Source organism: Tachyglossus aculeatus, chromosome 5 (genome assembly GCF_015852505.1).
Source record: "Tachyglossus aculeatus isolate mTacAcu1 chromosome 5, mTacAcu1.pri, whole genome shotgun sequence".
Taxonomy (NCBI): Eukaryota; Metazoa; Chordata; class Mammalia; order Monotremata; family Tachyglossidae; genus Tachyglossus; species Tachyglossus aculeatus.
In genome coordinates, this window is record NC_052070.1 from 59,482,921 (window position 1) to 59,495,260 (window position 12,340).

Here is a 12,340-nt window from a genome sequence, read left to right on the forward strand (position 1 = left end):
ATGGGACAACCTGATTGCCATGTATCTACCCCAGTGCTTAGAACAGTGCTTGGCACATTGTAAGCACTTATCAAATACTATTATTATTATTTATTACTCTATATTTTACTTGTACATATTTACTATTCTATTCATTTTATTTTGTTAATATGTTTTGTTTTGTTGTCTGTCTCCCCCTTCTAGACTGTGAGCCCGCTGTTGGGTAGGGACCGTCTCTATATGTTGCCAACTTGTACTTCCCAAGTGCTTAGTACAGTGCTCTGCACAAGGTAAGCGCTCAATAAATACAATTGAATGAATAATAAATATAAATAAATAAATGACATATGAACAAGTGCTTGAAGGGTACAGGTTCCCACAGGCAGCAGTGTCTGATCACCCCTCTTTGGATGAGAGGCAAGCGGAGGGAAGGTGGGCGGGGTGGCAGAAGTGAGGCTGGGGGTGTCCCGATCTCCCCGCCACCGGGCCGGCCTGCTGAGCCCTCACCCCCTCAGTCTGAATTTATCATCTCCCCTCCTGGGAATGGTGTCGCTCACCGCTTAACACCTGATTTAGATTTCAGAGTCGTATGGAAGTGTAATTAAATTCTCCCCAACAGCCAAAAGAGCGGCGGGAGACGTCGAGGAGAAGCTCACGGAGAAGACTCGGGGGTCCTGGCCAAGACCGGATCTCCGACCCTACCTGGCCCGACACAATCTGACCCGGGGATGCAAAGGCCCCGGACGTCTCGCCCGCTCCGTCTTTGACCGCGCCGTAACGAGCCGAGCAGACGCAAAGCCCTGGATGCCGAGGCTGGAATCTTTAATTAACTAGTATTTATTTTAGATCAACAAGCGAATGTATTTGGGATACATAATTCATCCATCCCGCAGAGTCCCTGCACCCCGCCCCCTGACCGCCGAGCAGCTAGTTAGGAAAACACCGTTTCCTGTGCCAACTTCTGATGTGATGCTTTCTTCCCCCTGGGCCAGTAAACCAGTGTTGGGCAGCAGCTGCAGTCATTCATTCATTCAATCATTTATTCATTTGATCGTATTCATTGAGCGCCCACTGTGTGCAAAGCACTAAGCGCTCGGGAGAGTACGATATAACAACAGACACATTCCCTGCCCACAAGGAGCTCATAGTCTAGAGGGGGTGACAGGCATTCATATACATAAATTTCATCCGTACCACCCGCTGCGGTGAAGTTGGCCAGGATGGGAACCCTGGGAGTTTCACTAATAATTTTAATTGTGCTATTTGTTAAGCACTTCCCATGAATGGCTTAATGGAAGAAAAGTAGCGTGGCCTAGTGGAAAGAGGCTGGGCCTGAGAGTCAGAAGAACTGGCCTCTAATCCTAGGTCTGCCGCTTGTCTGCTGCGTGACCTTGGGCAAGTCACTTTACTTATCTGTGCCTCAGTTACCTCATCTGCAAAATGGGGGTTAAGGATGTGAGCCCCACGTGGGACATGGACTGTGTCCAACCTGATTAGCTTGTATCTACCCCAGGGCTTAGTACAGTACATAGTAAGTGCTTAACAAATGCCGTTATTATTAAATACCATAAAAAAACCCTCTGTTCTAAGCGCTGGGGAAAATATAAGATTCTTAATTTCTCTTCTAGACTGTGAGCCCACTGTTGGGTAGGGACTGTCTCTATATGTTGCCAACTTGTACTTCCCAAGCGCTTAGCACAGTGCTCTGCACACAGTAAGCGCTGAATAAATACGATTGATTGATTGATTGCTTTCAATACCTCTCTATATCTCTCTATCCATAGAGAGAAAGAGAACTAGAATCTCCTGCTATCAATCTCTGTATATGGACAGAGAATAGCAGCATGGCCCTGGGCATCATAGGAACTGGGTTCTAATCCCAGCTGTGCCACTTACCTGCTGTGTGACCTTGGGCAAGTCACCTAAACTTCTCTGTACCTAGTTATCTCATCTGCAAAATGGGGATTCAATACCTGTTCTCCCTCTTACTACAACTACTGTGAGCTACATGTAGGACCTGATTATCTTGTGTCTACCCCAGTGCTCAGTATAATACTTGGCACAAAACATTTAATCAATATTATTATTATCATTATTATTACTACTAATAATAGAGAAATAGAATCTCTCACTATCAATATTTATATTACATATGTGTATATATATATGGAGAGGGAGAGAGAGAGAGAGAGAGAGAGAGAGAGAGAGAGAGAGAGAGAGAGAGAGAGAGAGAGAAAAGGAGGAAAGAAGGTGAAAGCAAGCCCAAAACTTCTTCCTGCCAGCTGGTCAGACAGCGATTCTGCTGGTCTGAGCTTTGCTACCCATGAGGATCTCACCCTGACTGAAAAAGACTCACTGAACCTATGAGCACAAGAAATAAGAAATAGAGGCCCAAAGAAGGGAGCTGATAGAAATAGAAACTGTGCATGTGTGCACGTTTGTACATGCAGCGTGGCTCAGTGGAAAGAGCCCGGGCTTTGGAGTCAGAGGTCATGGGTTCAAACCCTGGCTCCACCACTTGTCAGCTGTGTGATTTTGGGTAAGTCACTTCACTTCTCTGGGCCTCAGTGACCTCATCTGTAAAATGGGGATGAAGACTGTGAGCCCCATGTGGGACAACCTGATCACCTTGTAACCTCTCCAGCGCTTAGAACAGTGCTTTGCACATAGTAAGCGCCTAATAAATACCATTATTATTATTATTATTTGTGCATGGGTCCCCCAGTTGTGGGAGTGTCAGCCAGCGCCCAGGCCCACTATGACCACCATCTGGCCTGGGACCTAGGACCCCTCATCTCTTGTGGGGTGGTGCCTGGCCCTGTCTGCCCAAGGGCTGGACAGGTCCAGAGCTCACAGCCTTGGGCTGTGGCCCTTCTTTTCTGGAGTCTGGCCTGCAGGTAGCCGGGGTCCCCAGCATCCCTGGCCCCCACCCCACACGGCAAACGCTGATTGCATCGGTGCGCTCAGCCCCCAGCACACCCGGAGCCCACACACACATATGTCGCCGATTATTCAGAAGTTGGGAAGATGCAGTCAGCCGCTCGGCACGTCCCCGTCGCGCGGACACTGCTATTTTGGTTTCATTTAGAAGGCAGCCAGCGCTCCCCTCCCACCCCCAGCTCCATCCCCACCCCCAGTCCCAGCCCAGCCCCAGCTCCAAGCCCCTTCCGATCCCAACCCCAGCTCCAGGCCCACCCCCAGCCATAGCCCTGACCCCAGCCAAGACCCCAGACCAGCACAGTCCCAGGCCCAGCCTCAGCCCCAGCCCTGACCCCATCTCCATAGCACCATCCCAGTCACTCTTCCAGCCCCAGGCCTGGCCCCAGCCCCAGACAGAATGGCTCAAACTGGAAGGGTTGCAGGGTGTGGGGAAGAGAGACATTCTTGGGGCTGTAGACTGGCAAGTTGGCAAACCCAGCAAAAGGGCAGCAGTGGCCCCAGCCCCGCCGGACCCAACCTTAGAGGGAGACGGCAGGGCAGGGCAAGCAGGAAAAGGAAGACCTGGCCACCAGACTTGAGCCGATTGGGTTCCTGGAGCTATACAGGATGGAATTGGGAGGGTTTGGAGAGAGGAGAGGGATAGACACACAGAATGAATCAGAGAGAGGGACAGAGATAGTGAGTGAGACACGTGTGTGCGCGCACACACACACACACACACACACACACACACACACACACACACACACACACACACGGGCTTCTGAGACTGGCATGTCAGTCTCACCCACTCTGATTCCCGAGCCCAAGGATAAATAGTTGACAGAAGACCCGTTCCTGTCCGCTCGGGACACGCCGACACTGTTTGCAGGAACCCTGGTCCCTTCTTGAATGGAGCAGATGCACCTTTCGTTCATTCATCCATTCAATCACATTTATTGAGCTCTTACTGTGTGTAAAGCACTGTACTAAGCGCTTGGGAGAGTACAATATAATACCTGGGAGCTCTGAGCAAGTAGAAACTCTCACTCATGGTTCACAGTGCCCCAGACAGGACCCCAGGAGAGATCGGCAGAGAGGCCCCGGGGACGGGAGGCTTAGACCGCACGGGTCCAGGGGAGGGTGTGGTGGACAGGCCAAGGGCCCAGAGAGGCCAGGTCAGGATGGAGAGGAAATGAGATTCCTGCTTGGGGTCTAAGGGGATCGATCAATCAATCAGTCAATCAATCAACCTACTTAGTGCAGAGTTCTCTCCTGGCTACCTGTTGTGTGAAAACCATTGTCTGGGGCACTTCCTAAGTGTGGGGCACACAGTGCTGAGTGCCTGCTTTGTGCAGTGCACTCTGTTGAGTGAATGCTGAGCACAGAGCACTGTACTGGGCACCTGTGGTGTGCTGAATAATGGGAAAGTACAATCACAGGGTGGATTAGTGGATAGAGGAGCATGAGTGTCCGGCAATACCACAAATATTATTAGTATTATTGTTGTTAGAGACACCGTTCTTGCCTCCAACGAGCTCTCGGCCAACAGGGGAGAATGACAGGCACAAGCCATTCACAAAGCCTACAGCTTCTGAAAGCAAAAGACGGGAAGATGAAAAAGGTAAACAAATAAGTGTAAATTAACTTAAGTCAAGAATATGCATAAGTGCTAAAAAGGAGAGATGAATAAACATTAGAACTAAAGGAGGCCTTTGGTTGGACACCCCCTGGGAAAGTGAAGCTAAATTGGGAAGACCTCCTGGAGAAGCTGGAAATTCAGAAGGGCTTTGAAGATGGGGACAACTGATGTCTGGCTGATTCAAAAGAGGAGGGAGGAGGGAGGGCAGGATCCAGGGACCAGGGTTGGGAGAGGGGAGAATGCGGCACAGTGAGAAGGGTGAGCTTGAGAGGAACAGACGGGTGAGAAGAAGAGACTGATGGGAACCAATGATGTGTTTAGTGGGGAGAGCTAGTGGGGAGCCTTGAATCACTCCATCATCATCATTATAATTACCAACAATGGTATTTATTGAGTCCTTCATATGTACAGAGCACTGTACTAAGCACTTGGCAGAGTACAACACCGCAGAGTTAATTGACAGACTGCCCACAACAGTCTGATATAAAGTAATCATTTGTAATCTATCACTTCAAGATATGTACATAGACGCTGTGAGGTTGAGGCTAGGGTGAATATCATCTGCCCAAAGGTCACAGATCCAAATTCAGAGATGACATTGAAGGGAGAGGGAGTCGGAGCCGGCTCAGCCAGTCGATCAAGGGTATTTATTGAGAGCTTGCTGTGTGCAGAGCTCTGTGCTAAGCACTTGGGAGGGTACAATACAATAGAGTCGGTAGATGGGATCCCTGCCTGCAAGGAGCCCGTTGTCTATAGGGGAAGATGGGGCATTAAAATGTAGGCAGGGGAAATAGTAGAGTATGAGTGCTGTGGAGATGAGCTGAGGATCCAAGTGCTTAAGGGGAAGCCAGTGGTTAGGAGTTTCTGCCTGGAGCTAATGGTCAGGACTTTCTTCTCAGGGTGGAGGCCGATAGGTGGCCGTTGGAGGCCTTCGAGGAGGGAAGAGTCGGGCCTAGCCATGCCTGGATTAATAATACTGATGAGGAGGAGGATGAGGATGATGAAAGGGGCCTTGGGGAACGAGCAGAGGGTCACAGCTGCATCGCCTCCCATGGAGACGAACGATTATCCTTTCTCCAAGGACCCAGAGGAGGCAGCCAGCAGAAACCGTCTCCACAGGGTCTCCCGCAGAAGGGATGGAACGGCACTGGTCCCAGGCGCAGGTCGCCACCCCGCAGACCCCCAGGTGTTGGTTTGACGGAGACAGAGGGCCCCCTAGACCCCCTGGGCTGAACCCTCTAGACTGTAAGCTGGTTGTGGGCAGAGAATGTGCTTGCTTATTGTCGTATTGTACTCTCTCAAGTGCTTAGTACAGTGTTCTGCACACAGTAAGTGCTCAATAAATACTACTAAATGAATGAATGAATGAACCGATGGGGATCCCACCTGCTTCTGCCATCCCTCTGATCAGGGGAGCAGCTCAGCCACTCATCTGAGAAACCGGAGGCTGCAAAACCAGCAGGGATTTTAGGAAGGGGGTCCGGGTGATCCTGGGGTTCCTGCCCTCCACTGCCCAACCCCAGTGAGTTTCCTCCCAAGCCTCCCCTTTGTGGTCTGCCTACACTTAGTTCATTCATTCATTCATTCATTCATTCATTCATTCATTCATTCAACCGTATTTATTGAGTGCTTACTGTGTACAGAGCACTGGACTAAGCACTTGGGAAGTACAAGTCAGCAACATACAGAGATGGTCCCTACCCAACAACGGGCTCATAGTCTATAAGGGGGAGACAGGTAACAAAACAAAACACGAAGACGGGTGTCAAAATAGTCAGAACAAATGGAATTAAAGCTATATGCACATCATTAAGAAAATAAATAGAATGGTAAATACGCACAAGTAAAATAAATAGAGCAATAAATCTGTACCAACATATATACAGGTGCTGTGGGGCGGGGAAAGAGGTAGGGCCAGGGGGATGGGGAGGAGGAGAGGAAAAAGGGGGCTCAGTCTGGGAAGGCCTCTTCGAGGAGGTGAGCTTTCAGTAGGGCTCCGAAGGGAGGAAGAGAGCTAGCTTGGCGGATGTGTAGAGGGAGGGCATTCCAGGCTAGGGGAAGGATGCGGGCCGGGGGTCGACAGTGGGACAGGTGAGAATGAGGTACGGTGAGGAGGTTAGTGGCAGAGGAGCGGAGGGTGCGGGCTGGGCTGGAGAAGGAGAGAAGGGAGGTGAGGTAGGAGGGGGTGAGGTGATGGAGAGCCTTGAAGTCGAGAGTGAGGAGTTTTTACTTGATTCGTAGGTTGACAGGCAGCCACTGGAGATTTTTGAGGAGGGGAGTAACATGCCCAGAGTGTTTCTGCACAAAGATGATCTGGGCAGCAGAGTGAAGTATAAGCTATTCCTGGGTATTTGGCTGCTGTTCTGCTGCCCCAAATCCTGTGAAGCAGCATGGCCTCCGGGGAAGAGCACAGGCCTGGGAGCCAGAATGCGGGTCCTAATCCCGGCTCCACCACTTGCCTGCTGAATGATCTTGGAAATGTCATTTAACTTCCCTGTGACTCAATTTCCTCTTCTGTAAAATAGAAATGCAATACCTGTTCTCCTTCCTAGTTAGACTGTGAGCCTCAGGGACTTTGTTCAACATGATTATCTTGTATCTACCCTAGTACTTAATATAGTGCTTGGCACATAATAAGCCCTTAACAAATATTGTTATTATTATTAATAATAATAAAAATAACAAATCCTGGCTCAAGCACAGACTACCCAGATACCTCATCTGCACCATCTCATTCATCTCCTCCTTCCCACTCCTGGTAGAGCCCTCTGCTGGGCTTGAAGAGGAGGGAAGAGAAGGGAAAGGAAGGGGAGAGGAAGGGAGGGGAGGTGCGCTTAGTACAGTGCGTGGCACATAGTAAGTGCTTAACAAGTACCGTAATCATTATTATACCTGCGAGGCGGGTGAGCAGGTGGGAGCTTTAAGCTCTCCCCTGTGGGACTGGGTGGTTCAGACACTCATTAAAGTTGCTCTGATTGACTTTTGGGCTCATTTGCCGATCCCACAAGACCCACAGTGGAGACGAGCGCAAAGCAGGAGCCCCCAACTCTCTCAGGAGAGTTTCCGTCTCCCCATTCAGGTTGTTGTTCACTTCTCCAAAGGCCCCTTTTGTTCCTAATAATAATAATTGTATTTGTTAAGCACTTACTATGTGCCTGACACTGCACTGAGCACTGGAGTAGATACAAAGTAATCAGGTTGGACAAAGCCCCTGTCCCACACAGAGCTCCCAGTCTTAATCTCCCTTTTACAGATGAGGTAACTGAGGCAGAGATAATTTAAGTGATTTGCCCAAGGTCACACAACAGGTTAGTGGTGGAGCAGGGATTAGAATCCATGTCCTTCTGACACGCAGGCCTAGGCTTCTCCCAGAGAGGAGGAACTGAGGGGTAATGGGTCTCTGGTCGTTGGGGCAGAATGGGGGAAGCCACAGTCATTCGTTGGGCCCGAGTAGGCTACGGCTCAACATTCCTGGGGAGGATTGACATTCCATGTGGAAGGGGAGCCTTGGGGTTCTTGGTGAGCGACTGATGACTTCTGGTTGGGATGATGAGGCTGATGATGGGGATGGTGATTGTTCTTGCAATGGTGGTGGTAAGAGCAGTGATGGTAAAATCAGAGGGCCTGGGTTCTAATCCCAACTCGGCCATCCTCCTGACGTGTGACCTTGGGAAAGTCACTTACCTTCTCGATGCCCCAGTTTCCACATCTGTAAAATGGGGATTAAATCCCTACTCTCCCTCTTCCTTAGACCATGAGCACAGTGAAGGAAAGGGACTATGTCCAACCTGATTATCTCCTATCTAACCCAGTGTTTACTACCATCTTGGCACATTGCGGGCGTTTAAATATCATTAAAAAGTGGCAGTAGAGAAGGTGGTGGTAACGGTGGAGAAGGTAGTAGTGATGGGGATGATGGTGGTGAAAGTATAGTGATAGTCAGGTGGCAGTGGTGGTGATGGTGAAGGGGGAGCAGAGTGAAACCCAAGGGGCTGAGATGTTATTTGGCAGCACCCCCTCCTGACCCCCCTGCTTTGGCCACTGGTGGGGTCAAAGCAGCCCCAGTCCTGCCAGGGAAGCAGGGAGCAGTCAGGGAGAGTGAACCGGGTTGTAGTAAACACTGAGTTGGATACGGGATAATCGGGATGGACATAGCCCCTTTTTTTCATGGGCTCACGGTCTAAGGAAGAGGGAGAGCGGGTATTTAATCCCCATTCCGCAGATGTGGAAACTGGGGCACCGAGAAGGTAAGTGACTGTCCCAAGATCCCACGTCAGGCGGATGGCATAGTTGGGGTTAGAACCCAGGCCCTCTGACTTTCCCACTACCATAGCTAGCACTATCACCGTCACCATCACCAATACCTCGGAGAAAAGAGGGGAGGGGCGGTGGTCCTGAGGTAGGGGGATGGATGAGAAGACCTTCCCAAGCTCCCTTCCCAGCCTCCCGCCCGCGGCCCGAGGGAACCTCTCCTGGGCTCCCAGGCCGTGGCTGCGGGATGCCAGAGGGCCTGGGAGGTCCGGAGGTCCGGACAAGGCGCATCTTGGAGGCCCCAAGCCTCCAAAGATGAGCGCTGCAGCTTCGCCCCGATATTTCTGCTCCCCAAACACGGGGGTCGCCCAGGCGGTACTTTCTCCGCCGAAAACTCCCCGCCTTCCTCCTCCTCCTCCTCCCAGACACCGCCCGCTCTCCAAAAAGACAAACGGGACAGAGAAGGAAGTTCCAGTTTCTCTGGGCTCCCCTGGATTCCCCTTCCCCCGTGCGCCCCTGCCTGGGGGCTCGCCCAGGACGGAACGCTCCTCTCTGCCCTGCTGGCTGGATGTCTGTGATCTAGCACACCGCGAAAACACACCCACCGACCCACATACACACCCACACACACGCACACACACTTCAGCATCCCCGGAGAATTGAGGCTGGCGCTGGGTGTGTGTGTGTGTGGGGGGGGAATAGAAGCAGTAAGCTCTCGCCTGGAATCCTAACTCGTTTTCTTCCCTTGGCAACGTCCAAGATCCCAGCAACACGTCCTGCCCGGAGGGGCGGGGGGCTGGACCCTGGGGCAGGAGCTGGGCAGGGGCAGGGGATGCCCTCTCCCCCCCCCCACACACACATCAGCCCCCCGAGTTCCCTGGAGTTGGAGACAGGGGAGAGGAGAGGGGCACGCACCCCTTCTCTCCCTTCCTTGGGACCCCCTCTCCTTCCACCTGCGGGGGTCCGAGAGGTCCATTGTCCGGCCCAGGGGATCTTCCCCGTGCCCCCCTCGTGCCCCCGGTTGCCAGGCCGTCCCCGGCTTTGCCCACCCGCTCCTACCTCTGTCCGGGCTGAGGCCACCTCGGGGTCCGGGCTGAGCCGGACTCCTGGACCCTCCGCCCGCCGATGCGAGGCTCATCACCGCGCTTCGCCCGCCATCGCCGCCCGGACACCGGCCGGGGCCGGGGGGCTTCTTTGTGTGTGTGTCTGTGTGTGCCTGTGTGTGTCTGTGTGTGTCTGTGTGGGTCCGTCCCCGCCTCACTGCGCCCTGGGGGAGCCGGCTCCTGCCCGGCTCCGGATGGTCGAGAGGTGCGTGCGTGCGAGCCTGGCTGGGGCTCTGTGTGTGTGTGTCTGTGTCTATGTGTGTGTCTGTGTGTTACTGTATGTGTGAGTGTGTGTCTGTGTGGGCCCCCGGGCCCGCCTCACTGCGCCCTGGGGGAGCCGGCTCCCGCCCAGCTCCGGATGGTCGAGAGGTGCGTGCGTGCGAGCCTGGCTGGGGCTGTGTGTGTGTGTGTGTGTGTGTGTGTGTGTGTGTGTGTGTGTGTCTGTGTGTCTGTGTGTCTGTGTGTCTGTGTCTATGTGTGTTAGTGTATGTGTGAGTGTGTGCCTGTGTGTGCCCCCGGGCCCGCCTCACTGCGCCCTGGGGGAGCCGGCTCCTGCCCAGCTCCGGATGGTCGAGAGGTGTGTGTGTGCGAGCCTGGTTGTGGCTCTGGGTGTGCGTGTGTGTGTGTGTGTGTGTGTGTGTGTGTGAGTGAGAGAGAGAGAGAGAGAGAGAGAGAGAGAGGGTGTGTGTGTGTGTGTGTGCGCGCCCCCGGGCCCGGCTCACTACGCCCTGGGGGAGCCGGCTCCTGCCCTGCTCGGGGCGGTCGAGAGGTGTGTGTGTGCGAGCCAGGCTGTGGGTCTGTGTGTGTGTCGGTGTCTGTGTGTGTATGTGTGTCTATGGATCTGTGTGTGTGTGTCTGTGTGTCTGTGTGTGTGTGAGTGTGTGTGCCCCCGGGCCCTGCTCACTGCGCCCCGGGGGAGCCGGCTCCTGCCCAGCTCCGGGCGGTCAAGAGGAGCGTGGCTGCGAGCTTGGCTGTGGCTCTGTGTGTGCCTATGTGTGTGTCGGTGTCTGTGTGTGTCTGTGTGTGTGTGAGTGTGTGTGTTTGTGTGTGTCCGTCCCCGGCTCACTGCGCCCTGGGGAAGCCGGCTCCTGCCCCGCTCCGGGCGGTCGAGAGGTGCGTGCGTGCGAGCCTGGCTGGGGCTCTGTGTGTGTGTCTTTGGGTGTGTGGATCTGTGTGTCTGCGTGTGTGAGTGTGAGTATGTGTCTGTGTGTGTCCCCGGGCCCGGCTCAGGGCACCCTGGGGCAGCCGGCTCTTGGCCCTCTCGGAGAGGGCGGTCTGGACAGGTGGGAGGCCCTGTCCTGTCCTGTCCTGTCCTCTCCTGTCCGGCCCGGCCCGGCCCGGCCCGGCGTGGGAGCGGGTGTGCCTCTGGGGGTGTGTGCCTGTGTGTGTTTGTGTGTGCCTGCGAGAGTGTGCACTGGGACGCGCTTGTGCCGGTGGGCACGGGGGTGCCGGTCAGGCCACTGTGCCTGTGTGGGGCCCAGTTTGTGGGCGGGTCTGGGCGTGCCAGTGTGCTCCTGTGTGTGTGGACCCGGCGTGAATTTGTGTGCCCGGGTGGCTCTGGGGATGGGTGTGACTGAGCGGAGGCGCCTACGAGGGAGTTGGAGCGGGTGGCTGCCCGCATGTGGAGGCCCACCAGGGTGGGTGTCTCTGTGTCTCTGTGTGTGTCTGTGTGTATTTGTACCCGTGCGGGTGAGCCTTTCCCTCTTCATCTCTGATGGGAGGGGAGATAATGAACAAACAACCCCAGGTAACTGGCTGCCAGAGGCCCGCGGGGAGACAGCCCGAGGAGGAGGAGGAGGATGGGGAGAAGGGGAAGGAAGAGGAGGAGGAAAAAAATGGGGAGTAGAGCAGGGGGAGAGGAGGAGGAGGAGGAGGAAAAGAATGGGGAATAGGGCAGGGGCAGAGGAGGAGGAGGGGGAGAAGGGGAAGGAGGAGGTAGAGGAGGAGGAAAAGAATGGGGAGTACGGCAGGGGGAGAAGAGGAGTAAAAGAATAGGGAGAGGGTAGGGGGAGAGGAGGAGGAGGATGGGGAGAAGGGGAAGGAAGAGGAAGAGGAGGAGGAGGAAAAGAATAGGGAGTAGGGCAGGGGAGAGGAGGAGGAAAAGAATGGGGAGTAGGGCGGCCGGGGGAGAGGAGGAGGAGGAGAAGGATGGGGAGATGGGGAAGGAGGAGGAGGAAGAGCAGGGGGAGTTGGGCAGGCGGAGGGGGGAGGGGTAGGAAGACAGGGAGAAGGGGAAGAAGGCGGAAGAGGAGGAGGAGGAAGAGCATGGGGAGTGGGGCAGGGGGGAGAGGGGAAGAGGAGGAGGAAGAAAATGAGGAGGAGTGGGGCAGGGAGAGAGAGGGAGGGGGAGGAAGGGGAGAAGGGGAAGGAGGAGGAAGAATAGGAGGAGGAAGAGGAAGAGGAGGAGGAAGAGCATGGGGAGTGGGGGAGGGTGGAAGAGGAGGAG

General features: G+C 54.1%; 1 protein-coding gene across 1 annotated transcript in view; it reads right to left on the minus strand.

Moving 5' to 3' along the window:
* Window positions 1-10,294, minus strand: part of LOC119928668 (1-phosphatidylinositol 4,5-bisphosphate phosphodiesterase eta-2-like) — a 129,508-nt gene extending 119,214 nt beyond the window's left edge. Inside the window, exon 1 of the mRNA XM_038747137.1 lies at window positions 9,851-10,294. Within this exon, the coding sequence (XP_038603065.1) occupies window positions 9,851-9,929 (79 nt within the window). The 5' untranslated portion in view covers window positions 9,930-10,294. The remainder of the gene's footprint in view (window positions 1-9,850) is intronic.
* Window positions 10,295-12,340: the final 2,046 nt, after the last annotated feature.